Below are 22,725 nucleotides of genomic sequence, written 5' to 3' on the forward strand. Positions count from 1 at the left end.
CTAACGCATTCACAGAACTCGGGGTATAAAGACCAAGAGGTTCAATAGCGGTGAAAAGGTCGGGACGATATGATACTCTGAAAAGAACGTCGAAGGCGAGCGATATGCTGTGCTGGACCGGTCTAGGGATTGGGGCTGAGCAGTTTGACGTGACCCTTTTGGCCAATGACCAAGGCGGAGGGGCTGGCTCCAGAGGGCAGCCCAAACCAAACCCGTTCGGACAATCCAAGCCTCCTGCGGACCCAGCGTCGAAGTCTTCCTCGCCGGTCTGTCGTGGCAAAGAACGTCAGGATTAGGAATCGTCGGGACAAGCGAAACGGGCGGTTAAGACGGTGGCAGGTGGAAGCACTGGCAGGCAAAAAGCGCAGGTGAGGTCAAGGTAGTTGCTAGAAGGGACTGGACGACGGCTAGACTTCGACTTAGACGCCCATGGCCATTCGGTTCCCCTCTCAAACGCTATTCAGTCGGTCCGCTTAGCTCTCTTAGGCGGTCTATGAATCACTCCCACGACAGCAAGACCCCGCGTGCCCACCGGGTCGATCAATGCAGGAACGCGTTACGCAGGCTGGAGACGACAATAGAGAGCGGGTAATGGTCAGCTCTTCTTTGTGCAATTGCTTTTGATGAAAAGAGACCACACAGTCGAGGCTCAGATGACCAGACGTTGCCTTGCACAACGATGCAATGGCCTGGCTGAGCCTTTCCGGGAAGTTTGCTGACTGAGCGGTGTCTGCTGGCTCCTGGGGTCCTCCGTAGTGATGGTCATCCACTACTAAAGTTGCGGCCACTCCTTATATCAAGGACTTACTACAACACTACTCCGTACACTAAGAAAAAAAAATAGAGAAGAGAAGAAGAAAATAACTTTCATATCCAACAGAACTGTTTCGACGGTAATAAGAAGGATATCGCAGAAAGAAATTCCCTGTCATCCGCCCATTTTATCCCAGTCTGTGACCTCGGTAATTATCATACATCCATAGCCTCAACTCCGAAAGACTCAGCCTGGAAAGGACACAAATTACAATTGCGATTTTTCTGCATCTGTTCAAGACCCACGATTTTGCCTCCAGCCTTTGCTCTACCTCTGCCAAAGTCGGCGACTTCGCACGGAGAGACACATCTAGTACGGGGCGTAACCTCGACCCCGACCACGATACCCTCCACGGTAGGCTCCACGAGGCGGAAAACCGCCACGACCGTAGCCGCCCCGACCCCGGAAGCCTCGTCCACGGCCGCGGCTCATGCCAGGTATGTTGGTGCGCTTCGGGACAACCTACTCAGTGACATGCGCGTTAGTAGAACGACCAGCAGCGCAAGAGAGGAAGAAGAGCTCCGCAGGATCATTACCTTCAAATTCCTACCGCGAAACACGCTTTCGTTCAGAACGAGGGCCTGCGCGACAAAACTGGGTTCGGCGAACTCAACATAGGCATATCTGCAGCAGACGATCAGCGACTCCATCTCTTACCAAGTCAACTACAACCACGAGGCTCTAGTAGGAAACGAAAGGATGTGTCGCCACCAACCCTTTAGGATGTCCCGTGTACTTGTCAAGCAGGATGGTAACGCGGTTTATCGAGCCGCAGCTCTGGAAATGAGCCTGGATCTCTTCAGGGGAGGCGCCGTAATCGACGTTTCCGACGAAGATACTTCGGGCATCGATGTCCTCCTTATCCTCTCGTTGCAGATTCTCCGACTCCTGTTCAAGGCTGGCTTGCATCTCGCGCAGTTTCGCGGCCTCGGACTCCATCTCGGCGACTCGCTTCTTCATCGCAGCAATTTCCTCCTGGAGTAGACCATCTCAGTCAGCAACGAAAATTGCGCTTGCTGAATGACTATCAGACAGTAAAGTAGATAGAGAATCAGGATAGCTCAAGCGTTGGCTGCAAGCTCCGGCTCAACGTACCTCATCGTCACCACCATCCTCATTAGTGTCCAAGCGCTCATCCTTGATCTCATTCCCTTCCGTAGCCATGTTGAGAACGTGCGAAAACGGGTTTGGGCTCGCCTATATGGAAAGAAAGGAAGATTGCAATGTCCCAAAAAATCACCCGGGGCGAGGACAAGAGAAGAGGGGTGGGTCGACCTCCTCGATCAAAAACACAGCCGATCCGACCTCGACGGCATTCCTCCACAACAAAGAGCAGCGTGACTCAAAGGGACCTATTCACACAGCAAGGTGAATAGAGACTTCGACAATAGATGTAAAATGCGCAAGGCGTGAATGGGAGACAGACGAGTTGAGGGAGGGCAGATGCCAAGCACGAATATGTGAAGCCGACCCTATGCTTCTGTTTCTGGTTTAGTGACTCGCCGCTATCGCAAAGCAGGTTACAGACCATGCGATTCAGATGTCAATACCAGCATCCTCCGTAGTCGCCACCACGTCAATTGATGAGCTTCAGCAATTTCCAGTATTTATAATCAGGGGGCGAAATAATTTCCTAGTCGTTGCTCCCGCAGACTGTTCCCTCAATGAAGCTACCGAGCTGTATTTTTATAAGAATTGTGAAGCCTACGACAATTGGTACCGGAATAATGAATCGCGTACAGAAATCAACGTCTATCCGTCCTCGATTAGATTTAGTTGCAGGAATGAATAATGAGAAGAATTGAATATTCAAGAGCTATATGAGAACAATAGACAAGAAGCAAGAAATTTGAACCCCAAATTTCTTCGGAATTATACCTGAAGAGAACGAAACAGAACGAGGCGCAGCATCACACCGGCCTTCTAGTGAATATGTGACTTCTCAGATTAGTAAGTCTATTAATCGCCCCGTATCCGTACATTGCCCGTGTTTCTTAAGACTGTTGAGATGATGCTGAAGTTTAGAGTTGGTGTTCGCTCAAGTTGACCATGAGTATACCCGGTGATTCTCGTAGAGCAAGAAATCTTGTTGGATTATCATGAAACGTACTTCCGGGTATGTATGTACAGAAAAGACACAAACAAACTAGGTCATGACGACGTGACGCTTTGCTTGCGGAACGACACTTTCTCGACTGTTACCGTCTCTGCTCCATTGGCATCGGTCTTGAGCTGGTAGACATAGAGCACCAGCACATCTCCTTGGACCTGTTGGAATTAGTAAAGAACTAGAGTAATTTTTTGTGAGCACTTACATCCATCAAGCAGAAGCTTGGGGTGGGTTCTTCCCCTTCGGGCCAATACCCGGTACTAAAGGCCCCAGTGGCACTTCCTGGGTTGACGAAAAAACGGCCTTCCATCTCGAAGGCCTCAAACCGATGTGTTCCTCCCCATAGAAGAATATCTACGTCCATCTGGCGAGCCGCGATGAGCAACGCATCGGCATCTCCCGGCGGAATGATGGTGTGGCCATGGGTGAAGCCGATACGGAGACTGCCGTGAGTAACGACTTTGGAGAGCGGAAGGTTGGGCGAGTCGACATCAAAATCGCCCTTCACCAGCTGCAGGTCGGGGGCGATCTGCCGTAGAAACTCGAAGGTGTCGCGGTCTGTGAGGTTGCCTAAACAGAGAATCTGACCGATCTTGCCCGGAGTAAGAAGTTTCTTGAACTATCAGACAGTCAATAAAATAAAAGGATCGATACCAAAGGAGGAATTGCCGATGCGCACCTTTGCAGGAAGATCCTAAGAGAAGAGCTGGTCAGTATGCGGTCTGCCTATACTAGGCCTCATGCTGCGCGCGCAGCCAGCATGCGGGGGTGGGCACGTACTGGAGCCCTATCGGGGATGAAGAGGTCGCCAATGACCAGCACCAGACGCGAGGTCATTTTGAATCCGGCACTGCCGCTCAACGACCCATTCCCCAGATAACTTGACAGAGAAGATAAGCGCAGAAAACGAGGGAGGGGGAAGCTACTTCAATTGAACGTTGCTACGGAGCTCCAGCTGCTTAGGCCGATGGGATGCGGCGAGCGGTCCCTATCTGGTAGTCGACCCTAAGCCCTAGTTTGTGAGCGTATCAGGACTAGCGTGCCTACTCCGTATGGTACCAGTCTGCCAGCTCTTGGGAATAATCCTCTGTGTCCTTCTCTCATAGTGACTGTTATTTTAATATAGCAACCTCAATTGGGCGTCCTTCTCCTTGAGATAGGTATTCTTGTCTTCCCTTACTCAAAGCTGACAATGGAGCCTGAACAATGAAGAGATCAAGTGTTCGAATCTCTCATACTACGCCAACGGACGTGACAGGCAGTGTGCTGTTATTTATCTTGTCCAGTCCGATTTGATTTATTGGCGAGGACCCTCAACTTTGAGAATGCTTGAATTACTATCCAAATGCTTGGCTGGCTTGCAATTGAAGATGGTATGGACCAGAGGTGGATCTTGGTGTCCAAACTACTACTACTACAGTACTACTTCGTGCTCGGGACACTGCGAACCGTCGCTGCTGCCATTGGGAGATCCGCTGGTAACAAATGAACAACTGAGTCATGATGCCTGTCAGATAAAATTACCCCGCAAAATGAGCAGTAGTACTGAAGGAGTACTGAGGATATTCATACATCATTCAAATCTGTGCCGTTATTGTTGTTCCCTGCGGGAATCTAGATCGGCTGGTAGCGGCCGCTTCTGCAATTAGAGACTCCGATATTGCCCCGATTCTCCTCGTTACTACGGCAGTCTGGGCTGTTGCTGACTCCTAACGTAGACTGTTCGGCTTGCTCCAGACCCGCAACCACCAGAAAAAAGAGGCAAAAAAGGGAGAGAAGGCGACAGCTGATATAATACTGTAGTCGAATTCTCCTTCTAGAATTCATTCGGTTCCTCACACCAATTCCACCATCACTACGCCTTCCACGTGGCTCCTGTGTTGACCAAAGTACTCCGTATTGCGGGCATCTCCGACGTAACGGGGATCTCCCCCTCGTCCACAGACACAGTCCTGACTACTGACTCGACCCCGCGGCCAAAGGGCCGCAACCCGAAAGCAGCCCTGGCGCCATCAACCAGGCGGGCCAACCCCCGCCTCAGTCTGATCTCCAGGCATCTCGACAACCGCCTGCCGCTGCCCGAGCTTAACACGCCGTTCTCGACCGAGAGACTGTCCGTCGAGCCCGACGACGTCGAATATAAACCCATTGAGCGCCCCCTCCCCCCACTCCCCGCAGCGTCTCCCAGCATCCCGGCCAAAATGTCGTCGCAACCCCCTCACAACACCCTTCTCATCCCAGGACCCATTGAATTCGACGATGCGGTCCTGCAGTCCATGTCCCATTATGCGTGAGTATCCTACATCGCAATGCCTCCTCACCTTATTTGGACTGTGTACTGACAGGTCTTCAGTGAGAGCCATGTCGGCCCAGCTTTCGTCAAGACCTTCGGGGAGACCCTGACGATGCTCCGAAAGCTTTTCCAGACCACGTCTCTTACTTCGCAACCGTTTGTTATTTCCGGCAGCGGGACCCTGGGGTGGGATATCGTGGCCTCGAATCTGATCGAGAAGGGAGAGGACGCCCTGGTCCTGCACACCGGCTACTTCGGAGATTCGTTTGCCGCTGCGCTGGAGACGTACGGCGTGCGGGCGACCCAACTCAAGGCGCCGATCGGGGAGCGTCCCTCGCTCGCCGAGATCGAAGACGCGCTCAAGCAAAAGCCCTACAAGATCATCACCGTCACGCACGTCGACACCTCGACGGGAGTGCTGAGTGACATCAAGGCGATCGCGGAGCTGGTCCGCCGCGTCAGCCCCGACACGCTGGTCGTCGTCGATGGCGTCTGCAGCGTCGGATGCGAGGAGATCGCCTTCGACGCCTGGGACCTGGACGTGGTGTTGACCGCGAGCCAGAAGGCCATCGGCTGCCCACCGGGCCTCAGCATTCTGATGCTCTCCGGTCGTGCCCTCGACCGATTCAAGTCCCGCAAGACACCGCCCGCGTCGTACTACGCCTCCATTGCCAACTGGCTGCCGATCATGCAGAACTATGAGGCCGGGAAGCCCTCGTACTTCGCCACGCCGCCGACGCAGCTCGTGCACGCTCTCCACACCAGTCTGACGAAGATCACCTCGCGGCCTTTGGCAGAGCGCTTCGCGATCCACGCGAAGACGTCTGACCGTGTCAAGGCTGCTGTCGCCGAACTGGGTCTGACGCAGCTGGCCACCAAACCCGAGAACCAGGCCCATGCCATGACAGCCATCCGTCTGCCGCAGGGCCTGACCGCGCCGGACGTGCTTCCGGGCCTGCTGAAGCGGGGCATCGTTTTTGCGGCCGGCCTGCACAAGGAGATTGCGCCATACTACATCCGCTTCGGACACATGGGCGTCAGCGTCACCGAGCCTGAGCGGGGTGATATCGACAAGGCCATTGCCGCGCTGAAGGAGGCATACATTGAGGCGAAGACCGCCAAGGGATTGTGATGAACAGAAAGAGTTTACGTACATGTACTATATACATAAACATAAAGGACTTCCCGGGCATTCATTCTTTTCTTCTTCTCCAGATACATTTTCTTCTGCTACTAGATTGGTAGAGAGGAAGAAAGATATGCACCATGGGGACGGGACAAATTCCACCCAAATATACAGCCGCAAGATAAAGAGAATTGAAATAAAAATAAAATTCAAGCAATGCAAAAAAAAAAGCGTTTCATCTATACTATAGCTATAGTATACCTTTCCAGCAATCTAAGCTAACGAAGAACTTCTAGTGTCATGCCATGCCATATCTTTATTCTTTAACTACATCCATTTATTTCACCTCTACACGAATGGATTCGGTGTATACCTGTCTGTGTATATACTACCACCATGGTTTAACTTTGGTAGTTTGATAGGTAGGAGCACAAATCGGAACTTTTTCTATTTCCCCCCCTTCTCCGATCAAGACAAGACAAGAAGAGGAAACTGGCTTGCCCACGCAATTGAGTGGAATAGATGAGTGAGCTCCATACCTACCTCACAGACAGGCAGACAAACAGACAAACAGACGGACGTACGGCCGAATACAAAAAAAAATGCAGCAACAATGATGATGACGATGACGATGATGAATGTCATTGAGAAGAGTACAAGAGCTAGCTCCAGGGCTCACCGGAAGGAGAAGCAGAAGCAGGACCAAAAAAAAAAACAACCCATAAAACGCCGCTGGCAATAAAGCAATGAAGAAAGAAGTTCTGTGATAGAAAAACTGCAATGAGGTAGAAAAAGACAAAGACAATGCTTGAGACAAGAAAAAAAAAGGAAAAGAGAATTACGAAACATAAAAATCTTGGAGTAACAGAAAAAAAAAAAGGCAAGGAATACAATAAAGCATGAGGGGGAAAAAACAGATAGTGGGTATGATTATTGATAACACTATGCATGCATTTATAGAAAGGGTGAGAGTTCCCATCAACTCTCTTCAACTCTCTACAGAACAGCCACTGAACGGACCCGCGGTAGCTACAGGTATACCAACTTCACGACTCCGCTTCACCTCTCCTGAGCGCTAGGAAGGCTCGGACATCAGTGACATACTGCAGAGCTTCCAGCATTGGAATCAGATTGAGCAGTCCGTTGTCCGTGGGATCACTGATCCAGCCCTTAATCGGTATAGCGTTGTCTGCTAGAGAGTTAGAAGAATATCCGAGAAACAGTCACATGGGATGTGTTCCCACCTTCGTGGAAAATGTAGCTGATGGGACTGTTGTCCAAGATCATCACTTTACTCAAGTCCGGTTCTACGGAGCTGAGATCTTTGATGAATGCCCCATTCCGCAACGTGCAGTGTTGCCGGTAATACCGGGCCTGGAAAAACTTGCGCTCCTGTTCGAGCCAGTCGATGACTGGGTCTGCGTACTCTTGGACGCTGGCTGTGAAGATGACTAATTTATACCATTTGCAAACCTTGCGGAGAAACTCATCGCAGTGTGGCCGTTTGTGAACATAGTACAGAATCGGATGCTGAGGACCTAGTGTCGTCGGAGGTTCTCCCGGAGCGACCGACGCAGTCATAGGGGTAGTAAGCTTGACCTCAACCATGTGGCCACTGGACATGCGGCCACCTTTGGCCAACGAATGGATGAGGGTTTCATCAAGATCAAGAACGAGAGTCTTTTGTGGGACCCTGGTCGGACCTCGGCCGCTAGACCACATGCTGTAAGAGGGTTGACGGGGAGGGACCAGAGGACGAGGAGGAACCGGAGCGTGAGGATACTTTGTAAGTCGGTGGGAGGATGGAGACGTAGGTGATTTCAGACTCTCCGCTGCGAGAGTAGTCGCCTGAATGCTCGATCGGTTATCATTCAAAGGCTGGCGAACATCCGCATTCTGGGCCCGCTTCTTTTGCCGTTTGAGGGCTTCCTCACTATGAAGCTTGATCCGAATGGATCGTCGAGGCGCAGCATCATCCGTGGCTGGCTCTGTATTTTGAGATTTGGTTCTGCTCGATGCCTTCAACGCCCGTCGGTCAGTCTCCGATTCCGAAGTTGACGACGCCATGGACTCGTGGGAGGAAGAATTTCGCAGCTTCCTGGACGATCCACTGCGACGGGCGGCAGCTTTCTCGGAGTCACCCTTGACTGCTTTGCTGCGCATTGCCACGGCCGTTTTTGCGCGCGACGATTCAGCGTCGCCGCTCAGACTTGCTATAGATCGCCGTATCTTTCTGACAGGGGCGACAGGAGAGTAGCTCCCATCGTCGTTCCGGAAGTATCGAGAAGCGTACACGCCAGGTGCAGCGAGCGTCGATAGAATTATCTTGATTGTCTCCGCAATGGCATCAAACAGCTGTTGCGCGATCAAGAACAGCTTGCTCGGCGCTGGTACCGTGGCATTTTTCTGCAACTCGCGAAGCAGCGGCGTCTTTTCATCAAAATCGGCCGTGTCATCATGGAAGTTCTCAGACGTTTGGGTTTCGTGATCAAGCTCTCGCTCTTTCTCGTTCTCGGTCTCGTTCTCGTGAAAGCCGTCGTTGAAACGGAACTGCTGCTCGCTATATGATCGGGCCTTTGCCAGGTCCCCACGCGCACTTGCCGGGGAGGCGTCGCTTTGTGAATGAGACCGACTGCGAGCAAGATTGGAAGATGAAGTCTGTCCTATGACTCGTGAAGACAGGATATTCAGGGAGTTCATCTTCTAGCACCGGCCATGAGGACGATACGCTGACGCGGGTCTCTGAAAGAGGGTATAGCGATAGTCAGTAATCAACAGTCATCCAAACAACAAGCCCCGATGTAAACAGCACAGTGAGAGAGAGAAAAGAGCTGCAGCTGACCTCAATGCGCCAGCTGACGACCCTTGCCGAAGTCCAGACCGGTAGCCACGTCGGATGCTGTCGAGCCCTCGAATCAGTGCTGGAATGGACACGACTGACTTCCTGGGGTTGCTTCACCGCTCCGGAAGGGTTCTCGCACCAAATGGAGGGGGGCGCTCCGAGAAGGGCGAAGGATTGCTTCTAGACTTGTTGTTGGGGCTGCTTTGGTCGGATGACGGAGATGTGGGGAGAGCGACACGAGAGGAGTTGGGACAAGCCTAGAAGGCCCTGCTTGCTAGCCCCGAGCCTGGGCGCCGATCGTTGCTCCCACAAGCGCAACCGCCGGCTGGAGAAAACCATCCGAGGGGCAGAGAACCGCCGCCACTGTCACAGAAGACTTTGTTCTGCAGACAGACTGCAGTTTGACTAGCGCCCACTGCCCTCTCTTTCCAGCTGCAGAAAGAAAAAGCAAAACGTGTCGACGGGCATCCAACGTGGGACCACGTGCGTCCGAGCGCAACACGCAAGATTTCGATATCTAATTTGCTACTGAGGACGGATCTGAGTCAAGATATCAGTTGATCTGATTTAGCAATGCCGTCGAACTCTGTGGCCTTGACGCCTGGGCTGGCGTCCTTTCTCAAATCCTTGAAGACGAATCCCATTGAGACATCCATTGACAACTTGGTATCGTACGTCTGCTCCAGTTTGACGAAATCCTAGGAGACTCTATTTACACATGCAGGTTGCTTAAACGGAGACAAATCCGGCTATCACGATCATGTGCGATAGCGACTGCCTACCTCCTTCTTCGGGTGGTGTCCGCCTTTCGAACCACTGATGCTGCCAAGTTGATCGAGCGGGTACAGAGTGTTGGACGGCGATTGATGGCCGCGCAGCCTAGAGAGTTGGTCGTGGGGAATATTGTGAGGCGGGTTCTGGGTTTGATCCGAGATGAAGCGGAGGATGACAGAGACGCAGAGTTCTCTCTCGCGAGCGAAGCGGGTTCTGACAGTCGGCCTCATACTCCTCATGGCGTTGAGAGCCATTCCCCTTCACGGTCCCATGGTGGCCCTGACGAGCATACCCTACCAGTCCATGATAAGGACATTCTCTCTCTCCGTCACGAAGGCTCTGAGCGGTCGTCATCACGGCCGCCGTTGTCTTCGTTTGCCTCTGCGCAAGCTCCTCCGGTCATCGGCATGTTCAGTCTCCTCCAACATCCAGAAGCGGAATCTCCTCAACCCAGCTCTCCGGGCACGGCATCGCCGTCGGGAAGATTTCAGGCTCACGGTCAACATAAGGACATTCGTGCAGAAGTCCTGGACGGAATCCATGAGATTATTGACGAACTAGGTCAGGTAGATGATCAAATTGCGGGATATGCGTTGGAGCACATCCACTCCAACGAGGTCATCCTCACCCACACGTCCTCCTCAACCGTTCAGAAGTTTCTGCTCAAGGCTGCCGCCAAACGCAAATTCACAGTTATTCATGCCGAGTCCTACCCGAATAACCACGAGGCTACCCATGCCCGGGTCAGCGGGAACACTGAGGGCGACGAAGAGAATATGAGTACGGAGTCATTTCAGAAGCCATTGATCGCATTAGGCATTACAGTCATCCTCATCCCGGACTCCGCAGTCTTTGCCATCATGTCTCGAGTCAACAAGGTCATATTGGGAACACACTCCGTCCTGGCGAATGGTGGGCTGGTCGCCGCAGCAGGAACCCGGGTGATTGCCAGGGCCGCCAAGGTCCATCAGACACCCGTTGTGGTGGTTAGCGGTATCTACAAACTCAGTCCCGTCTATCCTTTCGACTACGAGTCTTTGATTGAGCACGGAGACCCGAGCAAAGTTATTGGGTACGAAGATGGTGACTTGGTGGACAAGATTGACGTCGAAAACCCGCTTTACGACTACGTGCCGGCAGAATTGGTAGATCTTTATATTACAAATCTGTATGTGTTGAACATTTTCATTTACCCCGTCTTTTCTTTTCCCCTCATCGACAACTCTCTCAGCTTGTCTGGGAACTTATCAGCTGACTTGTCAACAGCGGAGGCCATGCACCATCTTACTTATACCGCATTGTCTCGGATCATTACCGAAAGGAGGATATTACCTTCTAAAGAAGGAAAAAAAACCTAAAGTTATTTCAATCAATAGATAGAAATCCAGGAAAAAAAAAGGAATTAAAAGGAAAAATTCCATTGATACCCAGGAACTTGAAAAAAAAAAGGAAATAATGTATTTCAAACAGGGCAGATCAGCATCCCTGCTGTTGCTACACTAATGGGAATAAGCGGCAACAAGCCGGTTTCGTCTAGATAAGAGAGCACTTTCAACCCTCCCGAACAAGTCATGACGCCGTCCCTTTTTTCTCTTTTTTTTTATTTGGTCACTGAATCAGATCGTAGAAAAATTTGTAGGTGCATCGCGTGTCATGTGCCCTGATGATGATGATGTACCATGGTATTTCCCCGATTCCAGAGCAAGATATCGCATAGCGTCAAAAACCCATGGAATCAACTCTCCAAGCCCCCATCCATCCATCCCCTTCACATATGTTTCTTTTTCGTCGCTTACGAGCGAGGCTTCTCCTTCTTCTCTTTCCACAAGGCCTGCAGACCGACACCAGACACCTTGACGACCTTGAAACGGACACCAGGAATATCACCCTTGGCCTTGCCCTTACGACCGAAACCAGCCAGGAGAACTTCGTCGTTCTCGTCAATGAAGTTGAGACAACCGTCGTTAGGCACTAGAGACGATCAGTCAGCTCGTGAAATTTTGACTTTGCATTAATCATCCATTATAAAGGCGATTTCTCCGGTATCCAACAGATCTCCTCAATAAACAGCCTTCTGCTCACGACAACAAACCCAACCAGATCAGACAATGGAAGAGGAGACGTACCGAAAGCAGTGACCTTCTTGCCGTTCTTGATCAGCTGAACCTTGACACACTTCCGAATGGCAGAGTTGGGCTGCTTGGCCTCAACTCCGACCTTCTCAAGGACAATTCCCTTGGCGTGGGAAGAACCACCGAACGGCGAGGACTTGTAGGCGGTTCCCAGAAGGCGCTTCTTGTAGGACAAGTCGGCCCATCGGTTCTCACGACGGTTGTCCTTCAGCTTGCGGGCGGCGTTCAATCCACGGGGCTTTCCTTTACCCATCTTGGCGGTATTTCTTCTGTGAAACTAAATTCTGCGCGAGAAATAACGGTCAGATATGATCGTTTATCAAGCGATACGTGGAGATGTGAAATTTGAGGGATCCGTCCGGGGCTTATCTTCGGCCTTTATCGACGACAGGCTGACTGCAAATTGAAACCAGTGGTGACAATTGGAGGGAGAATATACGTACCGACTAGAGGGATATCGCCAAACGGCTGATGGGCTGGTTGTCGAAAGTCGAAGTCGTTCTCAACTTTGACGGCCGAGGTCTCGCTAAGGTCGGTATGTCGAAAATGTGGATGTGCGTGTTCGCCCTAGCGCCGCTAAGCGAGTCCGGCCGCCAACCCGAAAGAGGCTAGCTGGGATCGGAGAAACATCGGCCCAGGCGGAGCTCCATACGGAGACGGAGCTACTCCGTATGTTGTCATTCGAATACAAACTGTCATGATAGTATTAGCGGGTTGTTATGTTTCTAGCTACAGAACTCTAGAAGTGTGTGGTAGGACTTTGATCTTCCTGAGAATTATGTTCTAGAGTAGATCCTACATTGTACAGCTCATCTTCTATCCTTCAACATGGAATCACTATCTCCCAGACCCAAGCCATCGCCCAGGACAAGCTCTCAGCGTCTCCCTCCACCGTCATTATTCCAAGGACCGCCATCGCATAATGCTTCGAATGTTTCAATCCCCGCTGGCATGTCTGCAGCCGCTGCAGGGGGTGCGCAGCGGCCCCCTTTCCTGCGATCCCGCTCTTCTCGGCGTTCTGCAGCATCCTCAGAGGCTAACCGGAGCTTGTCGCCATTTGTCTCACGCACTCAGTCTCAAGGTGACGCGGACAGTGCGGAAATGCTATGGCAAGAGATGCAGAACACCCTCGCGGAGGTCGAGCTGAGTGCGGTCCACGGCGAGCACGTTTTTGGCGAAGAGCATTCGAAGGCGTTGGATGAACTGCGGGCAAAGCAGCTGAAACTCGCCCAAGCCTGGGCGCGGAGTGAAGTCGATGAGATCGTGGAAGACCAAAGTGCGGAAGAAAATAATGAACCTGCTGCTGCCAAATCGGGAGGGCGAACGGGATCTGGGAAAATGGCAGAATCAAGCACAGACAGCTCTGCCACCTACAGGGCGCTGGAAGCAGAGACGGAGAAAGATCTTCAACACGCGCGGAAGAGGCGGGAAGCCAATGATCGATACTTTGAGCGTGTTAACAGCAGCGTACTCGACGTCGTTGCGAAACTGGAGGAGGTCGCTCAAGCTATGCGGGCAGTCGAGAGAGAGAGCAAGGATATCTGGAGCGATACTGCAAGTGAGAGCGTAAATACGACAGCAGCATCCACCAATGGGTGAAATTCCAAAGACGCCGCACGATTCCTCCAAAGACTACCGACGTCTTCACGCGAAGACAGAGACCTGCCAGATATGGCCAGCCTGGACTGATCAGGCAAGAGACTCGAGAGTACTGAACAACCTATGTCTCCGGAGTCTCTAAAGTGCGGCAGTCATGAATTATGGCCTCCGCAACATGCAGGTCTTCCTGTCACAAGGCTCCACCCACACGATTTCACTGATGTCACCGCTTGTCCGACGCATTTCTGGGGATCTCTTCCCGTGCGGTATTTATAATTCCTCACTTTGATCCGCTCGTTGAAGATATAATAAGTCAAGATTCCCGGGAAATTCACTCATCCCCCGTGATGTCAATCTCCAATGGGATAACTGAGAAGATTGCGCACCAACGCAACGGGGACAATCATGTGGCCTCGTGGACAACGTTCGACGTTGCTGGGGATTCAACGTCGATTTGTTCTCCTCGAGCGAGACCACCAGAAACAGTGAGACAAGATTCGCATATAGTGCATGTGAATCTCTGTCCGGGTATCTTATGATGACCCCTGATCTCCCATTCGCTAGACATTTGAGCAAACGGTGGTTTCGGTTGCATCGACAGGGATCAGGCTGTAAGAGCATAATCTGTGAAGCAAATGCTATTTGATATGTCTGACCTCTAGGAACCTGAATCCTTTGATGGGGGTTAGCCAGCGCGAGTATCTGTATTGCATATGGTATATAACTTGCCATGTAGGCTTGAAGCTCACCACATATAAGTAATGCAAGAGAAATCGAAAAGGGGGACAAAAATCCGTGTTAATTCTATATATATGACAAGAAAGGCACAATAAAAAAAGAACTCCCGACTCCAACGCTCATCAGCATGCCATGCGTGTCCGTAGGGTATATGTATAATCCACAGATCAAAGAACTCGACAGGTTAATAGAGTTGCTCCAAAAATACATCGCTCCCAGAGAGTTAGGCGTGTCTCCATCTCCAAAAATTTCAACATTTCACTCCTTCTTCACCAGCCGCGAAATAGTCTTAAACCCCTCCACGGCAATCTCCTGGACATCCTGCCAGCGCACCGCAAAGGCCTTTCTTGCCAACGTCTCCACCTCCTTATTCCACTGATGTTTCAAGATATCCTCTTTACTGGGTCTGGGCCTGGACGGCGGCGCCAATAATGCATCCGTCTTCGTCTTTCGTCGCTGGTTCAGATGATCCGGCGCAAAGCGGCGGTAGTATGCGCCTGCGGGAGAGGCGAGGTCATTGATGATCTCGGTCTGCTCGCGGATAGCATTGCGTTGCTGTAAGCGATTGGCGCGGTGGACTTGCAGGCTGAGGTATAGAACAGCGGTTGTTAGGGTGAAACCGCCGAACTAATTAATCGTTATTTGATCAGCATTATCGAGAGGAGCCTGTGGCAGTCGAGATAAGAAAGAGATCACGAGACATACAAATCCGGTCGCGAAGCCCATCTTCACCCAATGCAAAAGAATCGCTACAACAACAACAACAACAACAACAACAACTCTTAAATCGCAAACAGATTGTGGCCTATTCAATGGGATGCAGACGTCGTTTTCAATTCCATATAGTTCTCAGAAGATAGATGGTGGGATGATCCTGAGGAGTTCGCCCTGGGTCATGCGAACCGACCCCGACGAAAGCTTAAAAACCTCTTCTTCAGTGGTGGATTCGGAGTGCAAGTACAATGCACGTCACAGATAGAAAAAAAACCGGTCGTGATAAATTGCGATGATAAATAGAGCAATGGAATTGGAGGTTCAGATCAGATGTTTCTGGTCGAGCAGTCGAGCCTCGGAGTCGTCCGCTGAGGGATTCCGATTGGCCAGTTGCGGTGCCTACCGTACAGAATTGGATGGATCTTTTGATCGGAAACCTTACAGTAGAGCTTTGTCTCCGGAAGACTGACTTCGTACAGTACATACATACATCACCACTACCGCAATCAACTATTTCAGTACTGGGGATTTCAACGGTCAATTGATTTGAGGTTGTTGACAGTCAGTTTGCCTGGGGATAGCACTACTCAACCAGGCAGCTGACCTAGTCTTCTCCCACATACCCTGCTTCGTCCCCATCTCTAGCAACAAGCACTACCACGATCATGGCGGGCGGTGCGCCAAAGTACCGTCATCTCAGCCGGAAATCATCCCACCGACAGGCATTGCTACGGAACCTCGTCACGTCGCTGATCAAGCATGAGTCGATCACGACGACGTGGGCCAAGGCCAAGGAGGCGCAACGACTAGCTGAAAAAGTCATTACGCTGGGGAAGAAGAACACAGAGGCTAGCAGGAGAAGGGCAATGCAAATATTTTATGTATGTGTGGCTTTTTTTCCTTACGCCAGTTTTTTGTGGTCTGCGAATTGAGAACTGCTATCGTTGGAGTTCCCAATGTCACCCTGTACTTGAGCATTCTCAACTGTCACAGCCCAGCTAGCTAACTAACATGATACTCTCCCTCCAGACCCCTCACGAAGTCATCCCCAAGCTGTTCGGCCCTCTCCGCGAGCGCTACGCCAACCGCCCCGGCGGCTACACGCGAGTCCTCCGCGTCGAGCCCAAAAAGGACGACCAAGCCCCCAGCGCCATTCTGGAACTCGTCGACGGACCCAAGGACATGCGGTTCCTGATGACGGCGAAGACGATAGCGCGGCAACGCACGCAAGGGATCGAGACCCTCAACGAGCTGACGGCCCTGAACGTGCGCAAAGTGACCCAGTTCCGGAAAGATGGCATCGAGGAACTCGAGGAGGCGATTAAGAAGTTCGAAATCAGGGAGAAAGAGAAGAAGGGCGAGAAATCGTCCGCCGAAGAAGAAGAAGATGATGATGAAATAGAAGTAGAAGGAAAGAAGAAATAATAACGAAAAGAAAACGGGGGTAAAAGAAAAAGAAATAGTTGGGTTGCTCTGCTCCCTTTTTCCAGTCGGGTTGATTTTCCTGACTCTGTATGTATAAAACTATATGTATTCTCCTTTTTTTTTCCTGGGTGCATCATGTGTCGCATACTTTTTTTCGTTTGTTCTTTTTGGAGTTTTTGATCTCAGCATGTGAATCCATGTTTGGGTAGAAATCTTAGGGCAGGGCGATTCGAGTAACTGTTCCACGCTCGCTTGGTGTGCTTATTGATCTAAACATCCGTATAGGAAGGACAAGACAGGTTCAGTAAAATATCGTCCTGTCACAGGTGCCCAAGGTGAAGTGGGACTTCTACCATGACATCAACCCAGACATAGCCTCGAATTACGTACGTCCTTATCTTCCTATTGTGCTGACCACTTCTGCTGGCCACTTCTACTACATTTCTGGATTCCCTCTGTAAGCACAAGGATGCAGGTGACTGTATGTCCTTGGATGCGCCAACTATGAGATTTTGTATGCTACTTGAACATTATAACCAGAAGTTGCCCAGGTACGCCGCCCGCCAGACGACTGCCATATTCATTCCATTTGAAGTTTGACTCAACCACGCCATGCAGCAAGATGCACAAGAGAAAAACAGCAGAAAAAGGAGTTCTGAATCAATTCGACTTCGGTAGACTTGTTCCTCCAGACACGACGAGCGGCCCATTCTTCGAACTCGGCGGTATATTATTTGGGTAAGAATGACTTGAAGACGAAGAGTTGCGGCCTTTTATATCAAAATCGGATCGCACTTCCGAAGGCGGAGGCTTCGGAGGAAGATGAGCAGGAGTACCCCATTTAGCAATGGAATCCTGGTTACCAGAAGACGGTCCGCGTGGTGGATTTGAACTCGAAGGTCCCGCGTTGTTTGAGTTCCTACTACCTGAATGAGATGAGATATGTGTGGCCGGCTGACCATGATTGTCTGGGAATCCGGTCCAGGGTTGCTGACCACCAGCCTGTGATCCGGCATAGGAAACATTTGCACCGTGCTGGGCGCCCTTTCCCGAGTATCGTGCCGAAGGCGTGCTACCGCCCGGTACAAAGGATCGGGTCTGGGGATTGAAAGGAGGCCTGCTATAGCTCCCTGGTACGGGGTGAGCTACCGAGTTTTGAACGGGAACAGAAAAGTGCTGGCCCGGGAGCTGGCCATAGGGATATGGAGCAGGATTTGGCGCCATGGACGGGGACGGATAATTCGGCCAATGCACCGGAGCATTCCGCTGAGGTGACTGTGAAAAATTCCCCTGGTATGGCGGCGACGCCCATGGTGTTGAAGACGCCGGGGGAAATTGGGTGGAGTTCGGAACCGCGTAGCTGTTCATCGCTGGAGATGTCCTTGTAGAAGACTGCTGCCCCATCATCGGTGAAGGCTGATTCATCGAAGCATATCCAGGGAAAGGCGACTGTTGGGGGACAGGAGCAGCCTGCCACGAATTGTTCTGTCCTATATGAGGAGGGGGCATGGCCATCGGATAATGATGAACGGAGTTCATGGGAGAAGAGAACATGGCGCTGTTCTGGCCATTTGGAGCATAACTCATGGTGGGAGGTGATGCGCCAGGGCCCACCACATATGGAGGCTGACTTGGGAAGGATCCATTATGCATTGCCACGTGCATAGGGACTGGACCTGTAGTATAGGGCATCCCTGGGTAGTAAACATTGAACTGGGATCTCACTTCGAAGCTGTCATCATGAGGAGTTTTTTGTCTGAAGTTCTTCCTGCGACCATTGGCCGAACTGGAACGAGACATGTTTGCACTGTTGTCGCCGCTGTTATTTTCCGAGGACTTCGACTCAGGGAAGTCCCGGAAGATTCTCTCCCTAGCCTCTTGATACTTAGCCTCACGCTCTTCACGAGTCATTGTAGTCCGGTCTTTGGCTGGCGTTGCGCCGGAAGAAGAACCAGCGCGGTCCTCTTCATTTCCTCCTCCTTCTCCGCCAGTTTCGGAGGCAGCTTTCGATGGAGCAGAGGAACTGGCAGCTATGCTACCATCCGCAGATGGTCGATCAGCATTTTGCTCAGTTCGGCGCATGATCTTCATTGCTGGAGCATTCGGAGAAGGTGTATTATTTGCATTGGCCGGTCGTAACTGGGACAAGGGGGTTGGACTAAAGCCGGTTAGCAAAACATGGCTAACCAAGGATTTAGTTAGATGCTCACAGTCTGCAGAACGGGGTCCGGTGGAGCCGAACGGATGCGATACTATTATCCACGAAATGCGTCAAATGGTAATAATCGCCCAATTTGTGTGCGAGAAGACGTCCGAAGGCATTGGAGGGCGGTAGTTCCAGCGATTGTTCCCTATGAAGACAGATTAGAGTATGGAAACAAGAGGAAGATAGTGAGTCACGCACTTCGAATTTTGGATGAAGTTCCTGATCTTTTCTTCCAGCTGAAGCAAAAGAAGTCGGTCCTTCGGAGAGTTCATTGCTTCCAAAAGCTTCTCATCGGGCTCTGTCGGGAATCCATGGAGAGGTTTTCCAGGCTGAAAATTTTCCGAATTGGGTACTACAAAGTTGTTGGATACCGAGTCCGGCGGGATAGCGCCGGTGACACGAATATCTCCATCTGGAAAGCGGTGCACAGCAGCTGGCATGAGCCCACGGATCTTCTGAGAGCTTCCCTCTCGGAAAGGCTCTCGAAATCCTCGAGCGCCAGCTTCTGAACCAGTCAGCGAGTTTGGAGCCCCGGAAGCCGGACCTGAGAGCGACTCCTCTTCATCTGCGGCCTGGACGCTAGCACTGTCGTCCGGTCGCAAAGAATCCTTTTCATCCATGGCAAATGTCGTTACAGAAGCCATGCTCTTGGAGTCAAAACTGGTTGGCTTCGTCGAAGAGTTCGAGAGGTGAGTCTGGTCGTCGTCGAAGGAAGTCTCCCTCTGGAGTACGCCGTTTACTCGCTCCTCTCCGGAGGACTCCGAGCCCTCTTGGCCTCGCTGCTCACTCAATTCAAGGCTTTGCACACCCCTCTCAAGGCCGTCAAGCGTTTCGCTGACCACGGCATCATTGCGCTGATCATCAGTCGAGCTCGGCTGGCTGGGTAGTGCCGTGCTTTCGTTGTGGGACACCGGTGGACTTTTCAGTTCGTCGGCCGTCCGAGAGTGATTTTCATCATGAGGAGCAGCCGCCGGCTGCAATTTTGATGGAGGGGGCATCGCTGCGATCTGAGTAAACAGTCAGCACGACAAGAATCATCATTTACAACACCTCGCGACGTCCGCGACGTACCTTTGCGAAGGAGAGACGGTTTGCACCACCCCCCGATGATTTGGAGGCCATCCCAGAGACAGGCTGATCAAGTGCAGCCAGAGCACGAAGAAAAGAGGGATATCGCGATATAGAGCGCGTTAAAGAAAGGAAGAAACCAACACTCAAATGCAGACCAAGTCACTGACAAATCTCGCTTCACAAGAGCCCACAGCGATAGAAGACATATCTCTGGAGTACGACGTTCGCCATAGAGTCTGGTCTTCTGTATAAAATAGCAAGAAAAGGTCGGAATAGAGGCACTTTGGGTGACTGGAATGACTTGCGCCAGTGGGCTTTGAGATCTGGAGGCTGAAATTAACGACAGCAGCTTGGAGTGGTGTCGAATATCAAGTCGTACAGTACACAGGCCACAGAGACCGTTAGGTAGAGACGACCAATTCCAGACCCTGCTCCGACCTAGAATGATTGACCTTGCAGAGAGACAGGGCGTAGATAGGGTAAGGAGTATGGAGTATGGGGAGAGAGACGGTTGGATTGGATTCGTGAGGGCGTCGGGAGAGCGTTCTGCTTCGTGGGGTTTAGGCTGGTGAAGCCACCCTGCACTTGCCGCGCGGATAATCTGGTGGAGCCTCGCCTTCGACCAGAGGATTCATGAGATTAATATTATAATATTGCTGCCAACCACAACACAGTGGACTTCTCACCGGAGAATTATGAGAGTTTTTGTCTATAGAGATAAATAAGACCGGTCATGAATCGATACAGGAATGCCCCCGGGCTGCGTGGGCCTACCAAGGCTACTGCTAGCACCTTGTGCCAGAAATGCTTAAAGAGAGATATGTACCCTCGAGCCAGGCTCGTGAAGCGCTCTATGCTGACTCTATACACGGCATTATAGCTATGAGTGCACCGTATCCGCGCAGGAAAGACCTTACTTGTCTCGGCCATCCCGCACCCAGCAATTAGAAAATCCAGACCTTGTCCCGAAGCTTACAAGCGAAGTCCCGAATGACTTGTTGCGGACGTACGTGGGGATTCTCTCCTTTCTTCGCGGGTGAGCTGCGTCTGACCCAGTTTTGTCACCAGCAAGGGCGTGGCCGACGAAGTGCTCGCAAAGCAGGAGCGGGAGCGCGGCCGCAAGAGGGATCTAAATGACGATGACGACGTTCGAGATCGTCATGATCAGTCGCGAAAACGTGCACGGTCATTATCTTCCTGTTCCTCGGATTCTGTATCGACAATATCAACGAATCTCTCGCGTTCAGAATCTCCGCAGTCTCCCCCCAGATACGTTCCGGAGAATGGCATAGAAAGGCATGGGCGAGAACTATCCACAAGCCGATCAAGACAACGAAAGAGAAGATACAGTGAAAGCTCATCGGGCTATTCTCATTCTTCTGAGTCATCCGTGGAGAGAAGGCACTCACGAACCAGGGACCGGGAATCGGAGAGAAACACTCGGAGGAAACGGCGAGAGTCCAGCCCCGATGAAAGGGGTCGACGACGTGATTCGTCTATGCGTGGCAGCTGGAGGAACAGATCCCGGAGTCCAAGCAGGGAAAGAAGTCGTATTGTGAGGGGGCGACGGTCCATGACACCGGAAACATTACGAGGATCGACACCGTTGAGGGATCGATCCGGCCGTGATCTCGAGCCCCAGCATGGGGAGCAGGCAGGGCCGGGGCGAGCACGCCCCTCTGCTCCCCCGCCCCGGGAACGAAGCTTGAGTCCTTTTAGCAAACGTCTGGCTCTCACACAGGCCATGAACATGGGGAGATAGGATTAACTCGCGAATTCAATTGGACATCTTGGCGTTATTGTTTATATAGACTGGGCGGCAGGGTTGTATACATTGGATTCTAATCCAAATCAATGCCAAATGAACAGATAGAGAAAAACCTCGTCATTAAGATTACACAGTTCCAAACGCCTCTTTGCTTTTTCCCCAACTTATTCCCTAGAATCCTGGTCCTGAACGCCGAAATAAAAGAAACCCATGATGCAAGTGATATTTCATCGGAAAATCCAGGGTATCAAAATCACATCAAATCCTCGTCTTCTCTTTCCCTCTGTTCTTCCTCTGCCTCTTCCCGTTCGCGCACATGGATCCCCTCCACCAATGCCTCGCCGTCAATTCCGACTTCCTCTCCTTGCTCTTCTCTGTCACCCTTTGCTGATGCCTTCTCTCGAGCGGCACGCTGCGCGTTCTCGATGCGCTGTCGCACCAACCGTGCAATCGCGTTTTCCGTCCTGACATTCAGGATTCTCATCTTCTCATCCAGGTGTCGCTTGAGATCCCAGTTGGGCTTTTTTGGTTGTAGTTTGAATAGATCGATTGGCCGGTCGGCCTCTTCATCCTTCTTGGCTTGCTCTGCAGTTGCCCTCGCTATTTCCGCTGCTTTCTGCTCTAGTGTGATCTGGCCCTCCGTGGGAGCTCGCTCGAATCCAAGTTTGGGGCCGCGTGTCTCGGGATCGTAATTTCGGCCTGAAAGGTAGGTGGTTGTGACATCTGGCGATGGGTCAGCCGGCTCTGGATCACTGGCCTTGGCTTCCCCTAATGGCTCTGGCTCAGGCTGTTTCCTCTTGAGAGCAGCAAGCTTGGCAAGTCTCGCTTTGCGCTCTGTAGCGGCGGCTTCAAGAGAGGCGTGATTTGACGACATGACAGCAGGTAGAATGCGGGGCCTTGGAATGAAGAGTTCGCGCTCCCGTCTAAAATGTCGATTCGATTGAGGGAATTAGGGTGGCCAAAGAAATAAAACAGGGAATAAGCTTTTTCCCTGGAAGAGGTGAAATGTTGATAATAACCTCAAGGAAGCCTGTGTGTTTCACGAAAAGGCATGTACATAAGTTACTTGGTCGGCCTTGAAGCAAGTTTGGTGATCGCCTCCCGAGATAATAA

The 22,725-nt window shown here is 51.5% G+C and overlaps 13 protein-coding genes across 13 annotated transcripts; 5 read left to right on the plus strand and 8 right to left on the minus strand.

Moving 5' to 3' along the window:
* Positions 1–1,123: 1,123 nt before the first annotated feature.
* Positions 1,124–1,978, minus strand: VTN77DRAFT_7104 (uncharacterized protein; the record flags this gene model as incomplete). Its single annotated transcript, XM_069423457.1, has 4 exons — positions 1,124–1,276; positions 1,351–1,438; positions 1,530–1,789; positions 1,910–1,978. 4 exons carry the CDS (start codon positions 1,976–1,978, stop codon positions 1,124–1,126), a joined length of 570 nt encoding a protein of 189 aa, XP_069275599.1.
* Positions 1,979–2,965: 987 nt separating this feature from the next.
* Positions 2,966–3,761, minus strand: VTN77DRAFT_7105 (uncharacterized protein; the record flags this gene model as incomplete). The annotated part of the gene is made up of 4 exons (XM_069423458.1): positions 2,966–3,082; positions 3,130–3,543; positions 3,604–3,618; positions 3,705–3,761. The coding sequence occupies 4 exons, from the start codon at positions 3,759–3,761 to the stop codon at positions 2,966–2,968; spliced, it is 603 nt and encodes a 200-aa protein (XP_069275600.1).
* Positions 3,762–5,125: 1,364 nt separating this feature from the next.
* Positions 5,126–6,349, plus strand: VTN77DRAFT_7106 (uncharacterized protein; the record flags this gene model as incomplete). Its single annotated transcript, XM_069423459.1, has 2 exons — positions 5,126–5,214; positions 5,278–6,349. 2 exons carry the CDS (start codon positions 5,126–5,128, stop codon positions 6,347–6,349), a joined length of 1,161 nt encoding a protein of 386 aa, XP_069275601.1.
* A 1,040-nt stretch (positions 6,350–7,389) lies between these two features.
* On the minus strand, positions 7,390–9,043 carry VTN77DRAFT_7107 (uncharacterized protein; the record flags this gene model as incomplete). The annotated part of the gene is made up of 2 exons (XM_069423460.1): positions 7,390–7,532; positions 7,588–9,043. 2 exons carry the CDS (start codon positions 9,041–9,043, stop codon positions 7,390–7,392), a joined length of 1,599 nt encoding a protein of 532 aa, XP_069275602.1.
* A 715-nt stretch (positions 9,044–9,758) lies between these two features.
* On the plus strand, positions 9,759–11,298 carry VTN77DRAFT_7108 (uncharacterized protein; the record flags this gene model as incomplete). The annotated part of the gene is made up of 3 exons (XM_069423461.1): positions 9,759–9,856; positions 9,910–11,127; positions 11,226–11,298. 3 exons carry the CDS (start codon positions 9,759–9,761, stop codon positions 11,296–11,298), a joined length of 1,389 nt encoding a protein of 462 aa, XP_069275603.1.
* Positions 11,299–11,751: 453 nt separating this feature from the next.
* VTN77DRAFT_7109 (40S ribosomal protein uS12) lies at positions 11,752–12,344 on the minus strand (the record flags this gene model as incomplete). Its single annotated transcript, XM_069423462.1, has 2 exons — positions 11,752–11,930; positions 12,086–12,344. The coding sequence occupies 2 exons, from the start codon at positions 12,342–12,344 to the stop codon at positions 11,752–11,754; spliced, it is 438 nt and encodes a 145-aa protein (XP_069275604.1).
* Positions 12,345–12,919: 575 nt separating this feature from the next.
* VTN77DRAFT_7110 (uncharacterized protein) lies at positions 12,920–13,690 on the plus strand (the record flags this gene model as incomplete). The annotated part of the gene is made up of 1 exon (XM_069423464.1): positions 12,920–13,690. The coding sequence occupies one exon, from the start codon at positions 12,920–12,922 to the stop codon at positions 13,688–13,690; it is 771 nt and encodes a 256-aa protein (XP_069275605.1).
* Positions 13,691–13,960: 270 nt separating this feature from the next.
* Positions 13,961–14,422, minus strand: VTN77DRAFT_7111 (uncharacterized protein; the record flags this gene model as incomplete). Its single annotated transcript, XM_069423465.1, has 1 exon — positions 13,961–14,422. One exon carries the CDS (start codon positions 14,420–14,422, stop codon positions 13,961–13,963), a length of 462 nt encoding a protein of 153 aa, XP_069275606.1.
* Positions 14,423–14,686: 264 nt separating this feature from the next.
* On the minus strand, positions 14,687–15,154 carry VTN77DRAFT_7112 (uncharacterized protein; the record flags this gene model as incomplete). The annotated part of the gene is made up of 2 exons (XM_069423466.1): positions 14,687–15,055; positions 15,134–15,154. 2 exons carry the CDS (start codon positions 15,152–15,154, stop codon positions 14,687–14,689), a joined length of 390 nt encoding a protein of 129 aa, XP_069275607.1.
* Positions 15,155–15,807: 653 nt separating this feature from the next.
* Positions 15,808–16,567, plus strand: VTN77DRAFT_7113 (mitochondrial 54S ribosomal protein bL17m; the record flags this gene model as incomplete). Its single annotated transcript, XM_069423467.1, has 2 exons — positions 15,808–16,023; positions 16,172–16,567. 2 exons carry the CDS (start codon positions 15,808–15,810, stop codon positions 16,565–16,567), a joined length of 612 nt encoding a protein of 203 aa, XP_069275608.1.
* A 660-nt stretch (positions 16,568–17,227) lies between these two features.
* VTN77DRAFT_7114 (uncharacterized protein) lies at positions 17,228–19,895 on the minus strand (the record flags this gene model as incomplete). Its single annotated transcript, XM_069423468.1, has 4 exons — positions 17,228–18,725; positions 18,778–18,918; positions 18,972–19,780; positions 19,845–19,895. 4 exons carry the CDS (start codon positions 19,893–19,895, stop codon positions 17,228–17,230), a joined length of 2,499 nt encoding a protein of 832 aa, XP_069275609.1.
* A 682-nt stretch (positions 19,896–20,577) lies between these two features.
* VTN77DRAFT_7115 (uncharacterized protein) lies at positions 20,578–21,606 on the plus strand (the record flags this gene model as incomplete). Its single annotated transcript, XM_069423469.1, has 3 exons — positions 20,578–20,662; positions 20,715–20,850; positions 20,913–21,606. The coding sequence occupies 3 exons, from the start codon at positions 20,578–20,580 to the stop codon at positions 21,604–21,606; spliced, it is 915 nt and encodes a 304-aa protein (XP_069275610.1).
* A 259-nt stretch (positions 21,607–21,865) lies between these two features.
* VTN77DRAFT_7116 (uncharacterized protein) lies at positions 21,866–22,486 on the minus strand (the record flags this gene model as incomplete). The annotated part of the gene is made up of 1 exon (XM_069423470.1): positions 21,866–22,486. One exon carries the CDS (start codon positions 22,484–22,486, stop codon positions 21,866–21,868), a length of 621 nt encoding a protein of 206 aa, XP_069275611.1.
* Between the last annotated feature and the right edge of the window lie 239 nt (positions 22,487–22,725).

Source organism: Rasamsonia byssochlamydoides, assembly GCF_041956645.1.
Source record: "Rasamsonia byssochlamydoides strain NRRL 3658 unplaced genomic scaffold VTN77scaffold_57, whole genome shotgun sequence".
NCBI classification, from domain to species: domain Eukaryota; kingdom Fungi; phylum Ascomycota; class Eurotiomycetes; order Eurotiales; family Trichocomaceae; genus Rasamsonia; species Rasamsonia byssochlamydoides.